At 60.9% G+C, this 27523-nt stretch overlaps 1 protein-coding gene across 3 annotated transcripts; it reads right to left on the bottom strand.

The window, feature by feature from the left end:
- LOC142033377 (diacylglycerol kinase beta-like) lies at positions 1-27003 on the bottom strand. Of its 3 annotated transcripts, XM_075033284.1 has the most exons (26): positions 26717-27003; positions 20180-20443; positions 17961-18037; positions 16503-16668; positions 16184-16246; positions 15465-15704; positions 14601-14771; positions 14128-14177; positions 13446-13520; positions 13213-13332; positions 12043-12160; positions 11779-11867; positions 11207-11323; positions 10965-11063; positions 10722-10835; positions 10551-10624; positions 10347-10421; positions 10173-10258; positions 9870-9959; positions 9282-9442; positions 7663-7727; positions 6574-6664; positions 3558-3759; positions 1936-2056; positions 1786-1846; positions 1-1210 (listed from the first exon to the last, which is right to left on the bottom strand). In XM_075033284.1, the coding sequence occupies exons 2-26, from the start codon at positions 20244-20246 to the stop codon at positions 1112-1114; spliced, it is 2691 nt and encodes an 896-aa protein (XP_074889385.1). In that variant the 5' UTR covers positions 20247-20443; positions 26717-27003; the 3' UTR covers positions 1-1111. The 3 variants fall into 3 exon arrangements, with proteins under 3 accessions (XP_074889385.1, XP_074889383.1, XP_074889384.1); XM_075033282.1 differs by lacking the exon at positions 26717-27003 and having other exon boundaries at positions 20180-20801; XM_075033283.1 differs by lacking the exons at positions 16184-16246; positions 26717-27003 and having other exon boundaries at positions 20180-20801.
- Positions 27004-27523: the final 520 nt, after the last annotated feature.

The raw sequence follows: 27523 nt of genomic DNA, 5'->3' as shown, positions 1-27523 counted from the left end.
GGGGCTGGCAGCGGCATCTGCGAAGCTCCTTGGCTTCGGGGTGGGTTGGGGGGAGACCTGGCTGTGTGGAAACCGAGGCGCAAGAGCTCTTCACTGCTCCCTGCAGCCATCCAGGAGCACCGGAGGCAGCACAGCTGCCACCAGGAGAGCATGGGCCTGGTGAAGCACATGAGGAGATGTGTAAAAAGGCCAGGGGGGACACTTCCAAGCGAGAAGAGCTTCTGGATGTCGGTCCCCAGCCCCTGGCACAGGCTGGCAGGCTTTAGGAGAGAGGAAAGTCCACTTGGAAGGAAGTGCCATGGGGGACAGCCAGCAGAGAAGGGAGGTGGCGTTCATGTCCAACTAGGGCTCATAAAAAGAAGGTGAGCCCCAAAGTCCCCCCAAAGTTTGCTAAATAAATACATAAATATGAACACAAAGCCCAGAGCCGGGGCACTGGATCCCAAGAATCAGCCCCCAAATCCCTTTTTTGCCACTTCCATGTCAAAACATAGTCTCCTCCCATCCACCCCACGCTTGCCCCCATGGCCCAGGCACCACCTTGTCTGTCCCCAGCCCATCCCATGCCTGGCAGCTCGCAGGGCCGGCAGTGAAGGCTGGCTTTGCATCTGCTTAAAACCCATCCCAGAAGCGCTAGCTGAAGGCATGGCAGAGACCATCTCCTCTAGGCTAAGAAAATAAATAACTTCTCCAATGTGCAAGGTGGACAGAAAGCCAGTGCAGCAAAACATCGAGTGTCTTTCAAGGGGATTAAAAATAAATAAGTGAAGCTTGGCGTTTTCTCGGGAGCGCGTTCATTTGCAGCTCTGCCGGGGCAGGCAGCAGGGGGGTTATTTAAATAAAGGGAAAAAAACTCCAGTCATAGCACTGCTCCAGCGAAGGCACTCCCTGTGCATTGGCCTGCCTTCGCCCACCACTTCCATCCCAGCTGGAGAAGACGCTTGTGGTGGTTGGGAAGGAGCCTCCAAGACCTTCCCAGGACAAAGCATCCCCACTGGGCTTGGGGGGTTGTTTTTTCTCCCCACTCTGAAGCGGGGATTTGGGGACCCCCTGCAGCGGGCGGGTGTCTGGGATGCCACGTGCCTCTGGACCACGGCTCCTTGCACGCTGCTTAATCTCGAGTTCGGTTTCTCCTCTTCAGGAAAAAGAAGCTGCTCTTCTGCGGGGGGCCCAACAGCATCGGCACTTGGCTTTTATGTGTAATTTTGACCTAAAAAGAAGTGAAAAACCCAGTTCAGTAATGGGCTCCTGGGCTCTGAGCCCTCCTGGGCATCCCCCAGCCTGGGGACCCCAGGGAGCGACCCAAGCAAGCCGGGAGCAGCTCAGCACCCAGCACTGGGGTCAGGAGCTGCTGCCATCCCCCGGCTGGGTCGTTAAATGCTTTGCTGCATGGGAGTAACAGCTTGGGAATCACATCCAGGCAGCGCTGGGATGGGCAGAGGGATTTCTCCTCTGGGCAAGCTGCCTGCTGGATGGTGGGGAACCCCACTGCACCCACCCACGCGGCAAGGGATGACCGTGTCCCTGTCCGCATGGCTCCTGCGATGGCTTGCCCATGGCACTCACGGCATGGGTGCAGACAGAAGTCACAGGTGGCTGGGCTCTGCGGCCACCCACCAGCAAGCGCAGGAGCCTCCTTCCAACTCCAGAGGCTTTGCCACGCTGCATGGGGAGCCAAGGCTGCCTGCCATGCTGTCAGCCCCTGCCTGCCCCGTCCCACCATGTGGACAGCCCCTGCTCGCCCCGGCTGCTGGTGGCAGAATCACTCCCTCCTCCAGGACTCACGGTGCAGGATGGCTGCATCCAGGGCTCCCCGTCCACCTGCATGGGCAGCAGCTTGGATGTCCTGCGGGGCACAAAGAGAGGGAACACAGGGTGACACAGGCACAGGCTTTTGCCATCGGTCAGGCGCTCAGCCCGGTCAGGGACAAATACCTGATGGTGACGGACGAACATTGGGCCAGTCTCTTTCCAGCGCTCTTCAGCCCCGTGTAGATCTGCCCCATCTCCATCGCACCCTCCAGTCCCACCACCTCCAAGAGGTGGTCGCTGAGGTCTGCAAGAGAGAAGGATACGAGTTGGTCCCCCCGTCCCCAGGGATCCCCTGCCTTCTGCCATCATCCAAAACATCAGGACCAGCACACCGGGGCTGGTGGCACTGTGGGGACATGTCCTGATGTCCCCTGTGCCCTGAGACTGCCCAGCTGGGTGTTTGCAGCATTGGACAATGCTGCTGTCCAAAATATCCCTGGTCTGAAATAGTGCCTGGACCTCCATGGCTGCAGGGTGGCAGCCCGGATCCCCACCAGCCCTTCGACCACTTATTTGCAGTGTTGTATGAAATGGCAGCAGACACCCACCCCAGCCCCGCACCCCTGCAATCCCCTGGGTGCCCTGGGGCACTGCAGCCCCCCGGGAGCCGGGATGCACCACGGAATCCTCCCTGGGAGGGATCCCAGGGCATCACCCCTTTTCCCAGCTCCTCCTGCTCTTCTGGGCCATCACCGAAGGTGCCCAACACTGGGGCGACTCGCTCCATCTCTCACTCCCTTCAGGGTCCTCTTTCACCCTTGGTGGACCCCCATCTCCCCCCCTCCTGCCCACCTGCAAGTGGGGACATGCCCAAGGGACCCACCCCACTGCCTCTCACTACCCTTTGGAACAGGCCTTTGCTCTCCCCCACTCCCTGCTGCCTGTACCCACGGGCACGCCTGGCGAGGGACAGCCAGTGACAGCCTGGGATGGCCAACGCCACAGCCGTCCTGGCAGCCACGCGGCGAGGGGGCTGTTTCCCACCCCAGCCCCAGGCTGTGGAAGGTGGCGGGTGGAAAATAAGGGTGCTTGCCCTATTTTGCTGGCTGCTTTCTAAACCACTGCTCTCTGTGGGGGAACCCTGCCAACACTTTGGGCTGCCTGCGCCCTGCCCGTGCCCACGGGGACAGCGCCGGCGGCCACAGCAAGCGGGTGTGAGGTGCCGGCTGGGGCACAGCATGGGTACCACGCTGTTCCCGAAACCCCCCAGCCAGGCTGGCAGCTCTGCGGCAGAGCTTGGGAAGATGCTTACAAAAGCCCTTGGTGCCAGCTCTGCAGCTCCGCTTCCGACTCCTCCTCTGCAGCAGCGGGTGCCCAGCCCTGCAGCGGCTGCCTGCCAGCCCCACGGGGTGCTGGGGGCTGCCCAGCCTCATGCCCGCAGGTGACGGGTCCCACTCGGGCACCCCCCGAGCCGGGATCCCCGGAGGGTGGGGGAAGAGGTGCCTGGCAGGGCGCAGGAGCCACGTCCTCTCTGGCCACCATGGCACGGCATAACCAGCCCTGAGAAACGCGGTGCTGGGCCATACCTAGGCAGGCAGAGCCACCCTCCTTCACCAGCTTGGCCAGATCATTCTTGGGGTCACCCCAGCACCCCAAAAGAGAGGGAACCGATAGCAAAGCCTTCAGTGCCGTTGCTCCAGCACCATGTGCACTGAGCCGCAGACAGAACCGGTGGCTGCCCAGCTCCCTGTTGCTAACCCCCCGCACCCCGCAAACCCCAATTGCTGCCGGGCCCCGCCGCTCACCCTGCACGCAGAACTTGAGCTCCTTGGTGTCAGTGACCACCGTGGCGTGCAGCTTCTCCGGCGCTTTCTTGCCCAGCCGGTTGTAACTGCGCTGCTTCTTGGTCTCGCCCCAGAGGTTGGAGCCACCGTACATGCTGGGGATGTTGAGGACGGCGATGCCCTCCAGGGACGCGTTGCTCAGGTCTAGCAGGGTCCCGTCGCACTGCCGGGCACATGGGCAGCGTCAGGCCCTGGGGTGGGCGGCGAGATGGTGCCCGGTGCCCGCGGAGCCCAGCCTCCTCTCCCCGCCTGCCCGCCAGAGGAGCAGGGGTCCACGAGCGTGGTGTGCCACCGGACAGTCCCCAGAGCAAACCCGCTCCAGGGTGGCTCCAGCAGGCCGGCTGGGGCTGGAGGTGCAAGCAAATACCCCCCTGGCTTTGCTTCCCTAGGGCTGACAACCACCATCTCGCCTTCCTTGTGCTGCTTTCCCCTCTATTTCAATATGAATTTTACTACATGTCTGAGATGGCAGTTTCGAAAAGAGAATTTCCTATGAGGGCACATACAAAATTCGGCTAGGCTCGGTGCTGCGACCCAAAATAGGATGCAATACCACCTCGGCCCTGGAGCGACCTCCATCCAAGCATCTCCAGCACACGTTTCCCCAACCTCCCCTTGTTCAAATTGACCCTAAAGAATCAGAAAGTTTCACCGCCCCAAAACTAACTCAAACCAGTTTTTTCTTCAAGTGCAATTTGGAAACTAGAAATGAGACTGGAAGGAAATGATAAGAAAGGTGCCAAGAAGAAAAAACGTCAGGTTTTGGAGAGAAAACTGCAAGGCAGCACAGAACTGGTATCCCGGGCTTTGCTGTCATACAGCAGGACTGCCTCAGCTGAAAATTCCCTGTAGAAGGTAAAATATCTGTTGCCTGAGGCTTTCCCACATGACTGGAAGCAGCAGCCATGGAAATGCATTTCTTAACTTCAGGTCTTCTCACTCTCATGCTACCCAGACGACACTGGATCCTCTTTCTAGATACCTCTGGATGCAGCAGCCGCTTTCCCACGCAACTGTATTTTCTCTAGTGCATTTGTATTTTCTTTTATACATCCGCTCTCTACCTGCCACGCTACGCTTCAGCAAATACCAGCACATTTTTTTCCTTGCATTTTGGTGATGTGACGGCATTTCTGCTCTCTCTTGCTTTGCCAAGAGGAATGCGAATGGGCTGATGAGCCCCTGCTGCTGCTTTGACTCCAGTTGTTTTCCTCTAGCAAAGAGTGAAGGTCTCCAGCTTCTTTTTAATACGCTGTCGGTAAGCGCTGAGCATGCCAGCTGCACGTATGTGGAGCTGGACGCGCACACAAGCAAACGTCTCTGTATGTTCAAATCTGCTCTGCCTCCCCTGATGCTCCGAGATCTTATTTTTAGCCTCGCCTTGAAAGCAAAAGGCAGGACTCTTCTCGTTTGGGAGTGAAGAGCTGTCTCTCCAAGGCTTGTAAAGGGTGTAAATCCTTTCGTTCTCAATACATCTTAATGATATCGAGATTTGTAGGAACAGAAAAGACCCTAACGCTCTGAGCAGCAGACACCGAGTGAGAGGGCTCTGATTCCTTGCGGGACGGACAACACATCCCACACCCAGCTGAGCCGAGCATCACCCCCAACTGCAGGCATCTTTCCTGCCTGCCTGCGAGGTGGCCGGTACTGACCTGGCCGCGGTGGGATGGGAGCAAGTCTGCTGCCCAGGGCTGCCCGGGCTGTGGGATTTCCGGGGATGCTGTGGGAGCCCGATCCTGCCCGGAGGGGTGTGTGGGGCGGGCAGGACCACGTCTGCCCACGTCTGCCCATGCACCCAGGCACGCGGGGAGCGATTTCTCCCCGCGTAGCCCTCCCCTGTTAGCGTGCCAGCGAGCTACAATGGGCTCTTTGAGCAGGGGCAGCTGACGGCGCGCTGGCAGCGATGCTGGAAGTAGAAATTTGCAGCTGGGGAAAAAAGCAAATTCATTTCCAGGAGCTGTAGGGGAATGAGTGCCAATTTCCAAAACAAAACTGCCATTTCTCTGCAAGGCTGACAGTTGCCTGGGAGCCGGAGGGAGGACAGGCTGCCGCTTTCAACTTCAAATACTGCGGGATTAACGCTTTCCTGCCAACGTGCGCTTGGTGGGGAGCGCGTGGGCAGCATGCGGGGCACCTCGTGCCCATCTCTGGCAGCATCGAACCCTACGGTCCTGGACTTTATCTGCCCCGGGATGCTGGTGTGTGGCCGGTGAAGGGCTGGAGACGGCTGTATCCCTGCTCCTGCCCCTACCCACCAGCTGCCGAGGGCACAGCTACCCCCTTCGGCCTTTGGGAAGGGCTGAAACTCCTCTCCTAGAAACAGGCTTCAAAGTCCCTCTGCCCACAGCCACACATGCCGCACCGCGCCGCTGGCTCCCCGGGCTCTGCCCGCTCTCTGCCCACTGCCAGCGACCCTGTGCCCACCACCTGGTCAGACCTGCGCCAACCCTTTGTAGCAAGCGATGGGTTTTTTCCCCTTTGCCCTCAAGCCTAAGTTATAAAAGGGTCGTTTATCCAGAGATAAGAAGAGGCGGAAGTTTACAGCGAAGCATGGCCCAAACCCCCCCAGTGAGAGCAGAGAAATGACAGCGCTCTTAGCAACCATAGGCCCTCCTCCCCGCTCTAATTAAAGGCTGTTTCCATGTCATCCAACGAGGGCTGGGAGCAGACGCGGAGTTTACAGAGAGAATATTCCAGGCACGCTCTGAAATACAGCTGGAAGATGGGGGGGGGCGCAGGGGGAAGTACGGGGCTATTCTTCTGCCTGCAGCTGGCCAGCTTTGCAGCAAGCGCCGCATGGTGGAAGAGCAGGTCCTGCCAGCCACCGCATCCTCCTACTGCCGTAAGGGGTCAAAGCTGCCGCGGCATCCCCTCCCTGAACAGCCAAAAACTCTGCCCAAAGGACCCATGGGTGACATCTCCCAAAAAGCCTTTGTGCTGTGGCGGGAGCCAGGGACCATGCTGGGAAACCCACCTCCACCTCGACGTAGTCGTGGAGCTTCTTGCAGGTGGCTGCAAAGGTCTCCGACGTCCCAAATTCGAAGTACCACAGCTTGTTCTTCATCCTGGGGCAGAGAGCAGCATCAACATCCCGCTCGGGAGCGGCACCTCGCCCCAGCCCAGCCGGCAGCAGGATGGGTTTCCAGAGCCTCTCTGCAGCCATCGTGATGGGGACACGAGCCATTAATGGGGACATGAGCCATCATGGGGAGGGACGGCCGGCACCACCGCCCCAGGGAGCTGTGTTGTGGGACAGGGGTTGGCTCAGGCAGACCTGGCTCTGACCCCTCTGCGGAGCAGACGGATGCGGGTGCTGGGTGGTCCCCCAGCACGGGATGGGGTTCCTCCACCGGCTCTCAGCAGAGCTGAGTGTGGACTGTTGTCTCTCGACAGGGCTGCCAGGAACAGGGTACCCCATGGAGGGGATGTCCCCCACCTCAGCACCCTGCCTCGCACCCTCCCAGCACCCTGCCAGGCAGCCCCTGACCACTGCTCACCCCCTGCATCAGTTGCTGCGCCAGGCTTCCAGGGGGAGCTGTAAGCTGAAGGGAGCTGAATTTCAGAGCGGAGCCTGACACTTTGGTCCATTTGGTTTTTTCCTAGCAGGCATTTCTGAACATGGGGATGGGGGTTGCAAGCCACAGCTCCTGCTGCTGCCATGCCATTTCCCTGCACCCCGAGCACAGCAGGAGCGAGCTGTGACCTGCTGCCTGCCCTGCCCTTGCCGCCTGGCCTGCTCCTGCCGGTCCTGGAATTTGGTGCTAATTATAAAGCATGAATGAACGTAATTGGGTGCGCGGCCAAGTTCGAGCAGCCTGCCACGCTGCACGGGGCCCGAAGGAGCACCCTGGACCCACACTGTGCCCAGACCCTGTCCCCTGCCCGTGCCTGGCGCATCCCCTGCCCGTGCCCTAAGGTTGGCGAACACCGGGCCACCTCCTCGGGGCTGTCGCCAGTCCCATGGGGAGAGGGGCGAGAGGAGCCCAGTGAGATGGGAGCAGGCTCCAGTATGTCCCCTTGGCATGATGTACGGCTTTTGGGGGGGACCACGGGCAGCTCTTACCTGCTGTTGAATTTCTCGGGGTGCTTTTCTCGCATGACGTGGAAGCGGTGGGCGATGGAGGCGTCCTGCAGTGAGAGGGAGCGCAGAGACGTTGGCGGTGCAGCAGGGAAATAGAACCCCCCCCTGCGCCCTGTGGGCAAGTGCCAGGATACAGGGGCTCAGCTCTTTCCCCTCGCAGCTGGTCCCCAGGGCACGGGGGCACAGGGCAGGGGCCATGCCGAGGCGATGGAGGCACCCTCAGCCAGGCTGCTCACAAAGCATTGAATGGGCTTGTTAAGCGAGACATAATTAGTGCACTTGGCCTCCTTCCCTCATCGCAGGGGCTCCACATGGAGGTGATGCTGAGGGAGGGAGAAAGGGCTACCAGCAGGGCAGTGGGGCTCCGGGGACACCCCAGGACCTGGCACCCTGACAGCTCCCCTGGCAGGGTGGCAGCTCTCCTGAAACTCCTTGCAACCTCTCCTATGCGAGGTGGGGGGTGTTTAAGCCCGACTTGGAAGCTGTCACCAAATGCCACCTGCAGTGACATGCCCTGGCATTAGCAGGAGCTGATGTGAAACTAGAAGCATCCCGCAGCGTTGCCGGGTGGGTGACCCACGCCGTGGTGGTACTGCTCAGGTACCCATGGCCCAGGACAAAGATGTTGCAAGCCCCTGGGAAAGCTTTCGGCTTTGCTGTTCACCCAAAGCCCTGCCACTCGCAGGATTGACCCCTGGTGCTGGGGAAAGCCCTATGGCATGGGGCTGCCATCCTCCCTGGGCTCCCTAACCCTCCCTGGGTTAGGAAAACATGGGGAAACACAGGTCTGAGCACCAAAGCAGGGCTTTGACGATGGATGCTGTCTCGGCAAAAGCTTCAGGTGGGGTGTCCAGCAGATCTCAACCCATCCCTGGGACTCCAAACTTCTCTAAACCCTGTTTAAGCTCCCCACACGCTTGGTCTTGCAATATTCCCGGCTGGGAAGAGAGACATTCCATGCCTGTTTATGCATTTAAGTGCTGCCATTACAAATGACAGTAATACCAGAAAAACAACAGTAGGAGATGGAGGGAGGGTGGGAACGTGAGCAAGGAAGAGCAGGGAGGGAGCGTCCCTGGCTTGGGAGACTCAAGCTGAAATGTAGAATTTCACCAAACACTTAGAAAGGCTTTTATAGTCTCTGAGGAATGTCACCAGGAACCAGCCCCTGCTCTCGGGCATTAACTGAGGGCTGGCTTGGAAGAGGGCTAAGGATGAGTCTAGGAGGAGACAAGGAGGGAAGGGGGGGGGGGGCGGCACCCCTCGAGCGCACCCACCAGGCTGGATCGCTCCAATGACTTTATGGCAGCCGAGGCATTTCCCACTGGCTGAGTTGGAAATGGCCCTGGGAATCCCCTGATCCAGGTGGGTTTGAGGCTGCAGCTGCGCTGGGGACCCAGGGGACAGCCCCCCTGATCCGCTGGCCTCCAGAGCTCTTCTCTGCCCACTTTGCTATGGCCAGGCAGCTCCGGAGGGCACGGCACAGCGCTGGTCTGGGCACCGATTACTAGCCCTGTGCTGTGCTGTTCTCTCCAGCTAGAATACATGTGTGCTGTGCTCTGGGCTGCTCTTAGGACCCATCCCTGCCCTGCAGTACTCACCACCCCGATGGAGAAGTAGTTGTTGATGATGGTGGACGGGACAGGGTCTCCATTGGCCTCTCTGTCAGTGGGAATGACATCTATCTGCCAGCGGTCCAGCATCACCTCCGTGCTGTGCTCGATGTCTTTCAGGACCTTCATCAGATTGCCTCCTTCATAGCCTGTAAGGGAGAGAAGATGGGCATCAGAGGAGGATGAAGGAGGATGAAGGGGAGCACAGTCATGTCATGTGGGGCCAGAGGTAGTTGGGTGCCGAGCACCCAGGGCAGCCTGGGGCTGCTGCTACGGCACCAGCGAGATGTTCAGTTCATCCTTGCAGCGGTGGCAGAGATTTCAGCTAATGGCATGGCTCTCCCAGATGAAAAAGGTTGTTAGGGAGGACCTGGCTGGTGGGGGTTTAGAAAGCAGCAGCTGCTTTTTTTGGAAGGGGTTAGAGGCACCATCAGGAGTCACCAGGGCTGAGATGCAGCCCCGAGCCTCATCCCAAGAAACCAGGAGCCCTCCGTCCCCCAGGACAGCACCCACCCAGCTGCACCGGATGGTTCCCATGGGCCGGCCACCCTCCGGGCGATGCTCGCCTGGCCTCACCTCCTCCCCAGCGCAGGCACCGGGCCAGGTCATTGCCTGTTCCCAGGGGCAGGACAGCCACCGGTGGGTGCTTCACCAAGTTCGCCTTGTCTGCAATTCAAGGGGAAAGAGAGGTTTGGGGCTGAAAGGACTCATTCCTTGCTCCTCTCCATGCCCGTCCTCGGCCGGCAGCCCGGAGGCGATGCTGTTGGCAGGACCCCCACCCCGCTCTCGCCAGGGGTAGGAAATATCGGGAGCCCACGGCAGATCGCCGAGGACACGGGTGGACGATGCTCTGCGGGAGCATGCCTGCTCCTCCCTCACCTATGCAGTCTAGGATCCAGCCCACTGTGCCGTCCCCTCCGCAGGCCAGGACGCGGAAATCCGGAGTGTCCCGAAAGAAGCTCAGCCTGGAGAAAGCCAGGAGAGACAAGGGGTGATGTGGGGGAGAAGGGGCCGGCGGGAGGGGGCAGAGGATCAGCCACAGCATCTCCGTACCCCGGCGCGGGCCCGCCGCGGTCTAGGTTGTACACTTGGCGTGGGTTGAGCAGGTAGTGAAATTTCCGGAGGACCCTAAGGCAAAAGAAGCGTGAGGGACGCCGCAGAGGCGAGTCCCCCTCTGGGAGAGGTGCCGGGGCAGCCCGAGGGACTGGCAGCCCCCGACCCCCGGGGGATGGTCTCCCCGGGCAGGACCCCACCTACCGCTCCCCTTGTCTTCCTCCACTCTTGGGGTTCACAAGCACCAGGAGAGGGTGCGTCCCGGGCCGGGGGCTGATCTGGAGGGCAGAAAGCGTGGCTGCGAACACCCGGCCGCTGCGGGGCTTGGCGCATACCCGTGGCAGAGCTCACCGGCAGCCCGGCGTGGGAACCTACCTGCAGTCCTTGCCCATCCACCGTGGTGGAGTTGAACTTGAAGGCCTGGTTGTCCTCAGGGCTAGTGCTGGCAGGGGAGTCGCTCTCCGATCTCCGGCAGTGGGACTGCCTGTCCTTTGGGGAAGAGAGGCATGGACGTGCACGCTGCCTCGTGAAGGCAGCGCCGGCAGCCAGGGAAGGCAGGTCAGCCGTGGCGATGCCCTGCCAGGTCCCTGCCACCCAGCAGCAAGGATAGGGACTTACCAGGACGACGGGGCAGATGTAGGAAGGCAGCAAGATGTGGTCCCGCAGCAGGCCCCCATCGCACTCCGGCTTCACGTGGGAGGCACATTTATTGTGGAGCTGGAGGGAGCGGGAGGAAGGGACGTCGGGCAGGGGACGCCAGGCCATTTGTGAGCCTCTCCTCCCCCAGGGCCGGCCATGCAGGGTGCGCTGCAGGGTGCACCCCGGGGTACACCCTGGGCCCCCCACGCCCGCCTACTCACAGTGACTTGGCACCAGACGCAGTGCAGGCCGGTGATGCCCTGGTAGCACTTGATGCTCTTGTGGCATCTGTCGCACTTGACGGGGGAATTGCCCTCAATCCAGGTATGCTGCATCACCTGCAAGGCACGGAGCGGGGGGCACTGCGGGCGCAGCACCCACCGACCTGTGGGTGTCTCCTCTCCACTAAGGGCTGCTGCCATGACGTCGAAGGGTGGCTTGTTGTCCAGGGGTGCTGTCTGATCCAAACCAGCCCCTCACATGGCCGCCTTCCCTCCCTGCTGCTCCATGCAGCGCATCGAGGACACCCGTCCTCCACCCAGAGCCATGGCAAACCACGGGACTGGGGATCCTGCAGGTCCCTGGGCGCTGGGGACAGGGTGTGTGCTGCCAGGCTCTGGATGCTGGGAATGCCTGTGAGCTGCTGCCCAGGACCCGAGGGACAAATCCCAGGGGAAAAAGCCATGGGAGACCAAGGCAGGAGACCAAGGGCCAGCTGCTGCTGGTGGTGCTGCCTCCGGGAGGGCTCCACAGGAGACCCACGGGCTCAGAAACACACCAGCTGCCTACTCACGCTCGTGTTTCTCTTGGATTTCACGTAGGTGCTGATGCAGGAGGCAATATCTTTGGACACGCACCTCTCATGGACGGTGTACTTGCAGACTGGCAGGAGAGAAGAAATTGGTGAGCATCACTCCTCGGCATGGGCACTGCCCCCTCCCTGCTCATCCTGCAGCACCCACAGGGCTCAGTACCAACAGGGACAAGTCCCCCCTCCCTGAGGCACTGGGATGGGGTGGGAGCCGCCAGCCTGGGGGCATGGGGGGCCAGGACTCACAGGAGCAGCAGAGGCCTTGCTTGCGGACCCCCAGCAGCATGGTGCGGCAGAAGTTGCAGTAGGCAGGTTTCTTGAAGTGCTTCAGCCTCCAGGCGTGCTGCCCATCGTCCTTCACGTTCTGCACGGCACGAGAGTGGAGGGTGAGGGGGGTCACTCCCCTGCTGGGGGTCCCAGCCCACTCAGCCCACCACTTTTATCAGCTTTTCAGCCTGTAAAAGCCCCCAGCGTGTCTGTGGGAGTTCGCTCCCAGCAGGACCATGGGCTCCCCCTGCTCCGCTTCTCCCTGCTGTTCCCCTGACCATTCCTGCCACCACATCCCCCTGCTCCCCAGGCACGTTCGGCTCCTGGCACTCCTGGCATGGAGTTCCAGCTCCCCACGGCCCCTCGGCACAGCCCAGCCGTGGGAATGCTCTGCTGGTGGCCTATGGGAAAGTGACTCCACATCTGGGGCCAGGCCACCGCCACCATGGGGTGACCAAAGCAAACCTCTAACAGCTGGGTCCAGGCACAAGCGCTTTGCAGGAGTCACTTAAAATTCCCCGTTTTCTTGAATCTTCCTGCCAGAAAGCCTGCCCCCCTGCCTCTCCATGGGAAGCAAAAACCAGAATAGGCACTGGGGAGCAAAAACCTGGACTTTCCCTGCAAATTATTACCCGATGGCCAGGGATGCACCCCAATGAAACAAAGCCCAAAAGGATGAAAAAGCAACATAGGGGAAATAAGGGGGTCCCAAACCACCCCCCCTCTGCTCTTTGAAGCTCACCCCAGGAGAGTGGCTGGCATTTTAGGTGCTCATCTTATTTTTTGATTAAATATTCATCAAACCGGAGTGCGCTACGATCCCAAGGAGCAAACCCAGCCTGCTTAGGCATGGCAGCTGGCAACGACCACAGCTCAAAACTGAGCTTGTGATGATTTGGGGGGTGAAGGCCGGTCAGCAGAGGCAGGGTGGGGGTGTCTGCAGGGGCTGGGGAGCCGGGGGCTGGCGTGGGGCTGTGCAGGTGCTGGACAGGTGCGCGGCCCATTGCCGGGGGTAGGGTGCCCTCCTGTGGTCCCTGCACACCCTCCATCACCACCCTTCTCTCCCATTGCTGCCAGCCCCAGGCTTTCCTCAGGGAGCGGGCAGGGTGGCTGGATGCAGCCGAAGGTGGTCCCCGCACGGGCACTCACCGTCTCCATCCCCAGGAGGACCAGTAAAGGGATGGTGGTCATGCCACCCCGGATCCACTCCTCCAGCGTCACGGTCCCGTCGTGGTCGTAGTCGATCTCCTCCATCATTGCCTTCAAGATCTGGAGGAGGGAGGAGATGTGGTGACGCAGCGATGCCACCTGTGAACCCTGGCTGCTGGCAATGGCCGAGAGCCCCCTCCGGCCCCCCGGCTGCCCCCAGCCGTGGCACTCACGGGCTTCAGCTCGGTGGAATCCCACTCCAGGTACTCAGCCACATGCACCATCTGGTTGATGATACGATCCAGCTCCTGAGCACAGAAAGACGATGGCACCCAGCGCTGAGGGATGGCTTCGGGCACAAGTGGCGTGTCCAGCCTCAAGCCCCCAAACCGGGGACATATCAGGTCTATGTCCTGATACGCCCAAGGCTGCCCCGGGCCCCCTGCCCGCACAGGGGGCCAGCAACACCCCACTACTCAGTGAGTGCTGGGTACTGCTTTCTCCTCTGAAAATCTGCCAGAAAACCAGCAGTGGGTTTTCCCTCAGACAAACTGCTCTGATAAAACAGATTTTTATTTGCCATGGGTTTCAAGGGAGATACCCAAAGGACAAAGAGAAAACATCCTGGGGGAAGGGTGTGCACGATTTTTCCTTTACTGAAACACTGTGACCTGATGTAGAGCTCCAGTTACTGGTGGGTGGATTTTTTCTAGCTGCTGCTGGATGCTGCAGAGCTGGCGTGTGTTCCCCAGCCCCATGGTCCAGCCCCGCAGCAAATGCTGCTGCCTTCCTCCTCCCTTCCCATATCCCTATTCAGCTCGGAGCACTTCACTGGGGGAGTGCGCACCCTGATAGGGCCCTGCATGTCTCCAGCCCCACAAGTGGCCCCGGCTTTCTCTCCCGAGGGAAGCTTACCGAGCTATCCAGGAGGCCATTTCCATCAGTATCGTAGAGGCGAAACATAACTGGAGGGAGAAAAGAAGCCAGCTGCCGGTTAGAGCCCAGCCCCAGGGAAGCCCGGGCAGCCAGCACTCGGTGCTGGGGCTGCCAGGGCTGTGGGATGGGAGCAACACCATGCCAGCTCAGCCGGGGCTGTGGGATGGGAGCAACACCATGCCAGCTCAGCCTGGGCAAGACATGGCCTGAGCCCATAATGGGCTGTGGGGTATTGGAGGGAAGCTGTGGTCCCCACCTGGACACAGGTCCCAGCAGGCGGGAGCAGAGGAGCAATGCTGAGCGCCTTTCCCAAGTGCTTTAAATGTTTCAGCATTAAAAAGTGAGCAGGAGCGCCCAGCCCCATACTATTCCTTGGGCAAACCCCCCCAGGGCGATGCCCCCCTCCTCCACATGGCATGACCAGTAGCCCGTGGCCCCAGGGTCCCACTTACACTCCAGCTTGTCCTCTGCCCGTCCCCTCTCCAGCAGGGACAGGTAGCAGACGATGTCCTTCAGGTGGACCACCTGGGCCAGGGGGGTGGGGGGCGGTGGGGGGGTGGCTTTCAGGGAGCTGTGGCTCTTCCGCAGGCTGAAGGGTAACCTCTTCTCCACAGTCCTCGTGCCTGTGAGCAGGGAGAGGGGGATGAAGGCCATGCACAAGGCTGGCCGTTTGGGCCAGGAGCCATGCCCAGGTGGGACACAGGGCTGGCAGCACGTAAACTCTGGGGCAGGGACCCATTCGGCGTGGGGCTGCGTGCCATCACAGACAGGAGCAGGGCTGGAAACTGTCCGTCGGTCCCTGGAGTGTAGACCCCTACACCGCCAGCGCTGCAGGAGCCCACGGGGACGTGTTCTGCCGGGGACAAGCACCCAGCCAGAAGGAACGAGAAGCTCGGCTGGTGGCGGGGCAGCTCGACGGGCTACTGGGACACCCCCATGCTCGCGGCTGCCCGTGCCGACAGCGGCCTTCGGCAGATGGCTGCTCCTGGCAGAGGGGCCCTTCCCAGCGCTCCCCTCATGGGTGGCTGGCAGGAGCTGGGCTGGAGGCAGCCGTGACTCACCGCTCCGATCCCCCCTCGCTGGCAGGTAATTAAGACATTGACTGGCGGGGGGCTCTGCGGGACGGGATCGGCAGCTTAAGTTTGCAAAGCAAAGGTGTCAAGATGCCAGGAACCCGCCGAGTTTGGAAGGTCACCGCCACCGCACCGGGCACCTGACCGGCTGTGCTGCCGGAGTGAGGTGTGGCTCCGCGGCTTGGGAAACCGGGGAGGGCTTGTCACTGCCTGTGTCCCTCATGGAGCCCTGGCCAAGCTCACCTGGCGACTGAGGGCTGAGCAGGGACCCGGAGGAGATCTTCGAAGAGCCCGAGGAGTTGTGAGCAGAAGGGGTGCCGGTGGTGGACTTCTGGGAGGATGACCTGGACCAGCTCGGGGAGGCATTGGGGATCGATGCCGGGGTGAGGGATGCCGGCTGCAGCTCAGCCGCGTTGCTATGGCAGCTCTTGGGCTCAGGAGGGTGTCGTCCCAGGGCACTTAGGAGCATTTTCCCATTGATCCCTGCAAAGCAGACGGATGCTCGTGGGCAGCGTGACACCAGGGTGCCTGCGCCCAGCAAGCCCCTTCCTCCAGGAACCTCACACGGGTGCCAGTCGCTCACCCGGGGTCCTCTGCTAGCCCCAAAGCAGGCTGGCATCCCAGCCCCAGGGCTCTCCGAGGGGCACCACAGGCGGCCCCTCAACCTCCTGCCTGGCCCCATGGCTCCCTGGGTGCCAGCTGCCACTGTGCTTGGGACCAGGCAGGGAGGATGTGGTCCCACACCACCAGCCAGAGCTGTTCCCAAGCCCTGACGTGGCAGCCGAGCACCCGGGGAGGGTTCTCCCTGTTCTTTTGCAGTTTATAGACCTTTCAGCAGATGTCTCCACGTGCTGCAAATCCGCCCAGGCTGGGGCCAGGGGAGGCAGAAGCTGGGTGCCTGGCACGAGTCCCCTGCTCTGGGTGCAGCCACCCGTGCGCTCAGTGGCTGCCCACACCAGTACCTGCGGCAGGGCCATAGGCCACCTCTGTCTGGATGGAGATGCCGGCATTGAGTGACTTGGGCTCTGAACGCATGGAGGAAAGGGAGGAATCAGTGCAATGATGCCCCATGGGTCTCCCCCCCTGGGGAAAGCCCTCTCCTCCGCAGAGGAGCACAGGGTCCCTAGGAACCCATCCGTCGGGCCGTGTGCTGGACCCGATGCCACCCACTGCAGGTGCCACCCTGCAACCTTCATCCCCATGGGGTGGCGTGGGGGTGAGCCCAACATGCCACCATGCCATGATGTTCCCAGCTGGGGGGCAGGGGCAGGGCTGGCTCACCGAGGGTGTTGAGCTGTGAGACGCCGGGGCTCTGACGCTGGGTCTCAGGGGAGGCTTGGCATATCTTACGCTTGAAGGAGGTGAAGAGGTGTTGGCAAAGCTCCTCAGGCACATCCGCCTCTAGGTAGGTCTTCATGAAGAGGCGAAAGCCCTCGTAGTCGATGGGCTGGGGAGGAGACAGAGGAGGAGGATGGAGGTGCCCCGAGCACAACATGGGGTGCAGAGCTGCCGGCAGGGTGGGGATCCCATGCCCTGGGCCCCCCCTCACCGGGCACATCAGTTGCAGAGCCCTCCCAAAAACCACCGGCTTCCCAGATCCCAGCAGTGGGACCTAAAGGGACCCAGAGGTAGCAGGGCCAGAAGTCCCCAGTGCTGGCTGGCCGTTGGGGGCAGGCACAGCCAAGCCAGGCCAGCGGCATTCAGAGCAGAGATGGGAGCCGCGCAGCGGGGTCAGAGCAGGGGAAGTGACAGGGAAGGGCAGAGCTGCGGTGGGAGGGCATTTGCTGGTGGCGGGGCAGCAACAGGTCTGAAGACCCCTTGCATGGTGGGCAGCTTGCTGGAGGGGCAGGAGGCTCCAACAGAACCAGGAGCTCAGCTCTTGGCAAATGATTGGGAGCTAGAGACCTTCTGGAACAGCCAAAGGAGGCCGGGGTTTTTGGAGGCAGAGGGGTGTAACGAGCTGTGCTCTGAAAACCTCCCTCTCCAGCGGGGCAAGGCATGGAGCAGTGGGACCCTCCAGCCCACCCCCAGCCCTGGGGACTCTCGTCCTCCCGAGGTCTCCTTGCCTCCTCCTTCCCCACTGGGCATCCCCACCGCATCAGGACATTGCCTTCCCGACAGCTTTTGTGGCCCCAGCTGGAGCGAGGGTCCTGTGGTGCCCTTGAATAGCTGGGTAGTTTTGCTGCCCCTCCTTGTCGCATTCAGCCCACTGATTTTTCTCGTTTCATCTCGCTTCTAGTGATTATGGTCCCCGTGAAAGGCTCTGTCCTGCTGGCACACTAATAGGTCTCTCTGAAAGCACCACTTGGAAAAAATAACCCCAGCCTTCCCCAGGCGAGAACAAGAAGGCACAGAGCCTTCCCCTGTCCCCACACTGGCAACAGCAAAATTATTTGCTTTGGGGGGAAGAAAGAGTAAGTCCCTCCCAGCTTCTGCCTGGCAAGGAGATGCCCCAAAATGCTCTCAGCAAGGCAGCCGGCAGCCACCACGGGACAGCAGCATGTGGGATTGGGTGGGATGGCTACGCGGAAGGCCTGGTCCCCGGGATGGCCGAGGGCTGGGAAAGATGCTCCCAATCTGTGAGAACATCTTCCCCAGTCCCAGGAGCATGGCCGTGGGGAGAGGTGGGGGGCAGACAGACAGACCTGCCTTCTCCCGGCTGCTTTTAGCTGCAGGACCTGGCAGGGAGCTGGGAGCTGCCAGCAGCATGGGGGGAGGCTGGAGGGGACAGGGCCATACCTCTTCGGGGTTGTACCTCGAGAGGACGCCGTCCCCGTGGAACTCCTGCAGGACATCCTTGAGCTTCTTGGTGGAGTCTGGGGAGACAAAGGCATCGCACTGAGCACGGCGCCAGCAAGCCCCCTTCACCATTAGGCCACCAGCGGGATGGTGGAGACAAGTTTATCTGCTGGATATACAATTTCTGGTTCCTTCCATGCCTGGGAAGGGGCCACCCGTGCCCTACTTTCCCCCCCATGACTTTGGAGAGCAGAACATACATGTAAAGCTGGCTGGCAGGGATGGGTCCTCTTCCTCCTACCTATATGAAAATAAACACAGACCCAGAGCGAAGCTGCGGCGCTGAGCAAGGAAAGCCCAGACCATTCCCTGGTCCCGGCTGCTCTGGGGGCGATGCCCTGGCCGTCCCTGCCCCGGACCCTCTGCACAGGTTTTGGGTGGCCACCCCCACGCTGAGAGCTGATGCCTGCTGGCACCCCCTTGGCAGCCCGAGCCATCGCCGGAGCCTGCCCTGGGCTGCCCATTGACATCTCTAGGAGGTGCCAGGAGGGAGAAATGGAACGGTATTGCTCCGTGCAAACTTCCACACCAATAGTAAATGGCCTGTGAGTTTCCCTGGCTGGGTGTCCTCAGGGCTGGAGGCACGTAGGTCCTTCCAAAATTGGGAAACAAGGGAAAACCAGAAGAAAATATCAAGGGGAGGGAATGTTAAGCCCTAACCTTCAGACACATATCTCTGGGCATGTCCATTTAAAAGGCTCTCAGACACACCAGCCCTGTTAATTACTGTGAAATCCTTTCTCCAAGCGGGGTGGTTGTGCTGGCTCCTGCTCCCTCCATCCCTCTGCCGGGGATGCTGGGGATGGAGCTTGGTGCTGGACCACGACTGTCTGGGATGCCTGGGGCAGGCCTGGGGGTCGCAGAGCACAACCAGGGGCCAGTGTGAGCTCGAGGACGCAGGTCCTGGCCCCAGGCCTGGGGAGGACCTGTGGGAAGACCCCTGAGCCCTGCTCCCTGGCCTGGTGCCAGGCCACCCTCCCGGGGAGGGGGCAGCTGCCCACGCTGCAGCCTTACTTGCCACACTTTGATTAATGAAATGAAGATGCCATACATGTTCTGAGCTCAGCATTACAGATGGTGTTTTATGGTCTGTGATTCAAGAAAGCAAAGCTTGTTCTCCAGCGAGGCAGGACGAGATGCAGACAGCGATTCTGCACACACACCTCTGCCCGCAACCCTGCCCACCCCTGCCCAGGATGCCTGGCAGGCGGGCAGGGTGCTGGGGGCAGCTTCACTGGGCTCTTTGCATTGGGACACCATGCGTCCCCATGCTGCCAGCCTTGACCTGGTTCACCTTGCCCCTGCGACGCACAGCAGCCCCAAGAACAGTCCTGAGAACAGCCCCAGGGGGTTCCTGGGGTCCCCTTTGCCTCCCAGTCCTCTCCCACGCAGCCACAGGAGTCTGCTCACCCTGGGGCCACGCTGCCTCTGCAAAGCAGTGCCCTGGATGATTTTACACCCCTTCTACCTTCATCCCATGGTCCCAGCTGGGTTTTCCTGCCCATCTTGCCCTGCTCTCAGCACCTCACCAGACTGCACCGCTTCTCCATTGCCCACTGCAACAAGCATGCCCACATGCCGGCTCTCGGGCAGGTAGGACCTCAAGGACCTGGTTTCGGACCCCTGGGCTTTGCCCAAGCTCCCTCCCCAGCTGCTCGCAGCCCCAGGACCCCACAGCATCGCTGCCAACCTCCTCTCCTCGGCAGGAGCTGCAGGAGAGGGCTGCTCTGCAAAAGCGCTAAGTAAAATTACTGCAGAGGGTTGGCAACCTGAGGCGAGCCATGGAGCAGCTCCGCGTGTTTAGGAAAAGCCAGCCTGCTTTTCTCATTGGCATTTCGCTTTGCTAACGAACGTGGGAGCCGGCCGCCTTCGGAGGCACTGAGCCGTGCTCGTGTGTGCGTCCCCCAAAGCAGGGGGAGCTTGTGCTCAGCTAAATCCTCCCAGGCACGCAGGCATGGGGACTCCTCTGCCGTGCCCCACCAGTCGGTGCTGGACGTCAGGGACATTCCCAGCCTCCCCATCCAAAACCTAAGAAGTCATCTAGTTCTCCAGGAGGACACCAAAGACGTCTAGGACGCCAGTCTAGCGCAGATCAACAGGACTTGTAAAACCCCTCTCCCTGTCCCAGGGAGGATGCGTGGGGGGTGTGGGGTACTCACAGTCCGTGTACTGCTGGAGCTGGGCAAACTCGGTGGGGCTGAGCGAGATCCACCCGCCATCGCTCATCTTTGGGTGGCAGGCCCCAAAGCGGGGGCCACAAGCCGCTGTGCTCACTGTGCCAGGCTTGGCGTCGCGGTTCCCAGCCGGCCGCTTGGTCACATTGGCACCGCGAGGGGCGCGGGGGGCTCTCGGCCGGCTGGCATCATCCTGCTGAGCCCATGGGCAGCAAAACCCCGGAGCTTCAGAGCTCAGCACCTTCCTCCCTAGAGGGGGGATAGAAAGAGAGGAGGGGGTCAGCAGCGCCCTGCCTGCAGCAGGCAGAGGCTGGCTCCTGCCTGCACAGGCTGCCCTGCCATGGCTCCGCTCGGGGGGGAAGAGTCGCCCACGGTGGTGATGGTCAGCAGAGCTGGCGCAGTGGGGGCGTGAGCTTGGAAATAGGTTGCAAGGGTGCTTTCCCAGCTGGGGACGGCCCCCCACCACAGATGTGGTGGACCCCTGCTCCAGGTGCCCCAAAGGAACAGAGGAGTGCATTGGCCGCAGCAGGGGGCTGGCAGAAAGAGGAGTGAGCTCAAGGAGGAACCTCACCACGTCACCATCCCCAGGGCTCGGTGTCCCCCGGGGACCCCCTCTGCCATGGAGCCAGAGCAGTCCCACCCGCAATGGCCGCAACTCTCGGCAGCTGGAGGCTGCGGCTCGACACGGGCAGGGAAAGAAGCTTGTCACCTTATTTACCCCCAGCATTTTCCAGGGGAACCCAGCATGATGGGAGCAGAAGGACAGACATAATTAATTGGAGAAGATGTGGTGCCCAGAGGCAGAGGATCTGAACGAATGGAAACTCCCAGCTCGCACCTCCATCTCCAAAGCTGGTGGTGATCTTTAGCTGGCTCCACCGCCGAGAATCATTGTAAATTAAAATCTATGTTCAAAATTGGGTGAGAGGCAACCTGCTTGGGCTGGAAAAACCTGCGCCACAGAGGAAGTGTCAGAGGACCTCCAACCAAGCAGTCGTCTCCAGCCCAGGCATTTGCAAGCTTCAAAATTCATTAGCATCTTCACTTAACCAAATCGGTCGCAGGGGAAAAGGGCAACTGGCCATCGAAGTGGTTGTTCTTCAAGGATCAGATTACAGCAGTTTGATCTCAATTTTAGGGATGTCTCCCTGCTATATGTTGGCTCCCCGTTTCCACCAACCTGAGCTGATGGACTGGAGAAAGCAGAGCATGAGCAAGCTGGGAAGGGCCACATGACTTGGGGTGATGCTCAGGGAGCACCCGCACCCCCCACGGCTGGCTGGGCTGCCCACGGCATGGCTTTGCATTTGTGGGAAAAGGTATTTGATTAAGGTGAGCGAGTCATTTTGGGGACCTGCTGGCTCCCATGTGCCACACCAACCCCAGCCAGTGTCCCTAGGGATGGTCACATATGGGGTGCACCGGGGGCAGGCACTTAACCCCTCATCTGCCAGAATTACCCCCCCAGCCGGTCTCTGGGATAGACCTTCTCCTTCATCCCAACCACATAGGGCAAGCCCCAGTGTCAGCAAGGAGATGTGACCCCCTTCATGGGGCTGTTGGGATACGATCAGGGAAGCATCGCTGCTCGGTCCCCAGCAAAACCGATTTTTTTTACTAATGTTATTTTGGCTTTAACTCCAGCCACTGCAAGTATTTCAGGATGAGACACGGCCCAAGGGCAAAGCCCCGTGTTGGCAGAGGAAGGAGTGCTGCAGACCCCTCCTCGGGGCTACGGGGAGGACGGTGACCCACCAGAATGCAGCCGAGAGGTTTTCCAGCAGCGGGGAGTGACTGCACACCTGGAGAGAAGCCCATCAAACCCCAGGCACACATTTGCTGGAGTTAAACGACACAGTCCTGCTCAGCCCTTTCCTCCCGAGAGCAGCCGGGAGCTGCAGCGCAGAGCACACCCTGCTTCACTGCTGGGAGCTGCTGCAGCCACGTGCCATGCGGGGTTGGCTGGCAGGCAGTGGGGATTTGCCTCGTGGCAAATTTTGCTGGGTATGAAGCCATGACCTGCCGGGGATGCTGCCGCCTGAGGATGCTCTCCAAGAGCTGGGCAGGTGCTGCTGCCACCCAGAAAAGCTCTCTCCCTTGGCTCTCACTTCCCCCTGCTAGCAGGAGAGAGCCCCGGGGGGCACAGCCGTTGTCCTCCGCAATCCTGTCCCACGGTCTGGGGCTTCTTGGCTGCAGCGCAACATGGCTCTGAGGTTGCCAGGAGCACGGTGGGGGCTAAGCTGGCAGGGGCTTGGGGGGAGCCCCCCCCTCAGGATGCTTCTGCTGCTCCTGCCCAGGGCAGCGGGGGGACGGCTGCCTCCGGGCTGGGGGGATGATGCCACGTGCCCTTACTGCTCTGTCCTTGGGGCACTCGTGTGGGGAGAACACACAACCCCGAGGGAAATGTGACCTCCCCACCCTCGCCGGGGTCCTGCTGGCCCCATGGCAACTCACCTCCAGCCTGTGGCCATCCCAGCTCATCCCGGCGGCTCTTTGTCCCCATGCCACCAACTGGGGACAGGCTGGACACAACAGTTTCAGGGATCGACAAAAAACTACCCAATGTCTTCCTGCACTGGCATAGGTTTTCCGTGGATTTTCATCTCGGGGAAAGGACAAGCAGGAATATGGTGTTTCACCTTTCCAGGATGAAGGGTTTGTCCCGAGGTATCTCTGAGGCCAGTCCAGAAGAACTTAGTCTGTTAGAAACCCTCCAGGAGTGCACACAGGCTTTCCGTTTCCTGGCAAATGAGCTGTTTGGTTTGACCAGAACCTATTTTTCATCCTAAATTTATACAAGCAGAGACTGAGAGAGCAGAGCTGGCTCAGCCTGCAGAAGAAAAGGCAAAGGGGGGACCTGGCTAGCTCCAGCTGCCCAAAGGAGTTCGGGTGCACCGAGCCCTCCCGCGACGGATGGCAGCAAAAATATTCCTCGCTTCTTTTAACAGCGGGTTATGGGGCGGCACAAAGCAATAGAAGGAAAGCAAAGCAGAGCTAATTGGGCCATCCCAAGGGGCTTTCCCCCAGCAATTGTTGGAATAACAAATGCCACTTCTGGCACATCAGCCCTGGATTTCAGGAAGGGCAGGAAAAAGCCTCCTTAGGAATCCAGCTGCTGCTCGTTTGGCCACTCTCTGAATTGTCAGCGGCAAATTATGTTCTATTATATCAAATTTGCCTCTCTCTAAAAATAGCTCCCCTACTAGTGTTACAAATAACACCAGATTACCCTGCCTGAAAGCGCTTACCAGGATGCAGCCCCTCTCCCCCTCCTTGCTCCGTGCCCGCCAGCCACGCGCGTGGGCTTTGCCGTTCTGCCAGTACCGGCGGCGCGGTGTGACTCAGGGCAGCTGAAGTGGCTGGGGGAGGATGGAGATGGGGGGAGCCAGGAGGGCTCCCACCGCCTCCCAAACCCTCCCAGGGGATTAGCTGGTGCCGGAGCCCTCAGGAAGCCCCCACGCAGAGCATCCTGCCAGACCCGGGGCCAGGCGAGGGAGCTGAGGGCTGGGCGAGGGGTGATGAAGAAGGCACCGTGGGGACCATCGCAGGGTGCAGGCAGAGGCGCAGCTCAGTGGGAGGCAGGGCCCGGCCGTGTAGCGCCTGAAATGCTCACGTCAACAAGGGAGATGCCAGGCTGAAGCTGGCGATGGGCCAGTCTCCGCTGGCAAGTGGGGCCCGGGCAGGCGGCGACAGAGCCAAGCCACAGGCAATAGGCACATCTTGGTATCCACCAGAAAGGGCTGCCCACAGGCACCCCCACTGTGCGGGGGGCTCCCGGGAGCAGCGATGGGAGGGCAGAGGAGCTGTTTTCCAGCCAAACTCCCTTGCCCGTGAGCCTCCCCACTGGCCCCCGACTGCCCAGCATTGCCGAGGAGGGAGGACTCAGCTCCTGGGCTGCTCCCCCAGCGTGCAGCCCAGTGCCATGGGGCTTGCCGTGGGTTTGGGAGGGCTTATTCCACCGGCACCCACCTGCCCTCTCCGGGACTGGAGCTAGTGATGGAGACCTAATTCTGCCCAAGCTGGAGCAGAGCCTCCAGGTGCCAGCAGAAGAGCGGCCGCTCATGCAGAGCCTCCAGCCTTCAACTGGCTCTGCAGGGACAGGCGGATGGGGCCGCAAGTGCATGCCCTGCCCGCAGGAGATTTCTTCTTCCGATGCCCTTTGGGAAGGAAAAACATCAGCTCCTCGAGCTTCAGGAGTTGTCACGAGGAGGGAAAGCTCCTGCTGTACATACACACACGTGCACATGCAGAGGCTGTAGCTCTGTGACAGCAGTGGGGTACGGCACGGCCCGAAGCCGATCTCTTCCCTGGCATCCCTGGCTGAGCCCGCTAAAAGCCACAGTCACTCGCAACATCTTCTCCGGGAGCAGCAGCACAGGGGTTCCCTGCAGGAATGGCATTTTCCAGCCTGCCCGCCCCATCTTTTGGAAAGATCAGCCTATTTTTGTGTTGGACTGGGGAGAGGCCCCTGAGGCGGTGGGTGGAGTGTAAATCCCTCCTGTCCCACTGCAGCAAACAAACCCCAACCAAGTCACGCTCAAACTATTTTCTGCAATGACAGGAGAATGCACTTTTCTGCATTTTGCCAGCCCGAGAGGACACTCGGGATCTGCTTTTTCCATCCTGCCTGCCTGTTGCTCTCTTCATTCCCCCAGCCCTTTGCCCACCCACCCCCACAGAGCCAGGCACGCTGCCCGGGTACCTTCGACCAACGTTGCTTTCAGCGCCGAGCACTGGAGCAACGAAATGTGCTAGCAAGGGTGCCCGGAGCACCCATGCAGGCAGCTGCCCATAAGCCTGTGCCCACCAGCCCCGAGCACCTCTTGTGGGAGGAGAGGTGCTCCTTCCCACCTGGAGTAGCTGCTTTTCGGTGCGTTGTGCCAGCTGCCCGCTGCCCTGCCTTCGGCAGCGGTCCAGCAAACACAGAGGCGGTTGTTGGTGCACAACCCCAAACCCTGCCGCGTGCACACATCTGCCAGGAGCACCTTCCTGGGCCTCCGCGCGTGCTCCCAGCTGTGGGGCATCCTTCCCTGGCAGCTTATAAGCGAGCGAACAGCGTTTACGCTAAGAGATGCTCCCCTCTCCCTGACGGCAAAGAAGAGACATCTGCCACCACCGTGACGAGCTCTAACGTGGTGGGTGCTCTCTCCCACACAGCCGGGCAGCGACATGGGAAGAGGAGGGTGGCCGTGGCTGCTCATCTGGCTCCAGGGTCAGGCTGTGGACGTACCAACTCCCGACTGGGAGCTGGGAGAGCTCAGCTCAGCCCAGCTGCGTGAGGGCAGCGGGGACCCAGCACGGCCCCTCTGGAGCTCCCCCCTCCCTCTCCCGCCATCAGCCCGTCAGGGCCAGGACAGCTCGGCTCACACCCTAGGGACACCAACAACTTCCCAACTTACTACTGTTGCCTTTTTAGAGAATAATTTTGCTGGCTGAGTTCAGAGCAGACTAGATCCGAGCTAGGATGCTTTTTGAGTGAGACTCGTCCCCTCGCCACCTCCCCTGCAGGTCCCAGCCAGACCAGAGCTTGTCTCTTGGAAAAGCCCCTTCCCACGCCAGACAGGGAGGCAGCGGCTGGTCCCCCAGCCCAGGGGCTGGGATCCTCCCCGGGATCCTTCCCGGGATCCTGGCTCCATCACCTCACACCTACAAACTGAGGGCTTCCCGCTGCCAGCACAGGGAAGCCCCAGCTCTCTCCCTGGGAGAATCCTGCGGCAGCGAGTCCTGTGGGTTAACTGCACCTTGCGTGGGATAGCGCTGCTTTCCGGTAGCTTTGAAATATGTTCCTCTCCCCTTTCAACCCCCGAAACAACCTGAAGAACAAGTCACAGACAGCCTCTTTCCGCAGGCCCGGCATGCTGAACACCTCCTCGGTCCTCCTGCTCTCCAAAACAAACGGCCCCAGCAATTTTTACTTAACGAGAAAGACACTAACGAGCTTTTCCAGCCTGGCAGCGTGGGGGAAGAGCTGACTCGGGCTCTTTCTCTGCCCATCGAAAGGGTGTGTGGTTTTATAGCAAAGCTGAGAACCGACACACACCGAGACACCAGTGAAGATCGCATAGCCTCCCCAGGCTGCGTTAAAGGCTCGGTGGCAGCCATCTTCTCCACCCTGGGGGACAAGGGGACGCTGCCCCATCCTTCCCGACCCTTAGGGCACCTTTACCCAGGGGTCGAGTCGCCCCCCCGACCCGGGCACCTGTGGACCCCGGCTCCCGCACCCCAGCACTGCCCTGCCCCTCGGAGACGTGTCCCCCGCTCCCCAAACCTGGCCCAAACACCTCGGGACGGGGTCGGGACCAGCCCGGGGGGCCACCGCGGCCACCGGGTGGGGCGGAGGGGGGGGAGGGGAGGGGCGACGAGCCCCGTCGGATCGGTCCCGGCCGGGGCGGGAGGTGGCGGCTGGGCGAGCGGCGGTCCCGCGTGGGTCGCGGCAATTCTCCCACGGCCGTGGCGAGCCCACGGCGGGTCCCCGGTTGTCACACACCGCCCCCCCCCCCGTCCCCCCCGTTGTCCCCTTACTTGGAGGCGGCGGCGCGGTGCCATCGGCGGGGACCGGCCAGCTCGCTCCGGTGGCGGCGGCTCCGGGGCTGCCGGTTACCGGCCTCGCTGGACGGCCCGGCAGCTCCCCGTTCCCTCGGCGAGGCGGAGCCGGGCGGGGGGATGCGAACGGGCCCAGCCCGCTCCGCTCCGCTCCGCCCGCCTCCGCCGGCACCGGCGGGCGGCCGGGGAGGGCGAGGCGGGAGAGAAGAGGAGGAGGAAGAGGAGGAGGAGGAGGAGAAGCGGGGAAGAGCCTGGCGGCCCCGACCGCGCCGCGCCCCTCCCCGTGCCCGGGAAACGGCGGGGCGGGAACAGCCCGCCTGCGGGGAGGACCGGCAGACGCGTTTCCATCATAAAACTCATTTATTATTAATTCCGCCCCCGCCCCGCGATAGCAGCAGGACTTTCCCCAGCTCCCACCGGCACCGCACCGTGCCCCGCCGCTCCCCGCCCGCTGTCCCCATCCCCATCTCCATCCCCATTCCCATCCATTCCCATCCCCATCCCCTCTCTTCCCTGGGGCTTTTTACCCTCCCTGCACCTCGGTCTGTCCTGCTTTTGAGTCGTTTCACCCATGGCAAAGGTTGCTCTTTCCTAAGGAACGGGACAAACTACTGAAAACAAACAAACAAAAAAATGCCGAAACAGATAAAACGCATTTTTATTTTCTTTCCATGACGCGTACGCCTGCCTGCTCGGGGGTGACACTATTTCAGGCATGTCTATTATTTATGTTTCGCTATATTTATATTAATTAGAGATGCCATCCATGTACATCGTTCTCCAACT

The sequence above is a fragment of the Buteo buteo genome, chromosome 7 (genome assembly GCF_964188355.1).
Source record: "Buteo buteo chromosome 7, bButBut1.hap1.1, whole genome shotgun sequence".
In the NCBI taxonomy this organism is placed as follows: Eukaryota; Metazoa; Chordata; class Aves; order Accipitriformes; family Accipitridae; genus Buteo; species Buteo buteo.
Note: the sequence above shows the minus strand (reverse complement) of the source record. Positions and strands in the feature narration are given on the sequence as shown.

What these genes read in the sequence shown, in the direction of transcription:
- LOC142033377 (XM_075033282.1), bottom strand. Translation starts at nt 20,711, where the DNA reads ATGCACTCCTCTGTTCCTTTGGGGCACCTGGAGCAGGGGTCCACCACA. An exon ending in AATCCAAGAGAAACACGAGC is followed by an intron (nt 11,324 to 11,778) that starts GTGAGTAGGCAG and finishes CGTGCCTTGCAG; the next exon opens with GTGATGCAGCATACCTGGAT. An exon ending in CGCGGCGGGCCCGCGCCGGG is followed by an intron (nt 10,259 to 10,346) that starts GTACGGAGATGC and finishes GGCTTTCTCCAG; the next exon opens with GCTGAGCTTCTTTCGGGACA.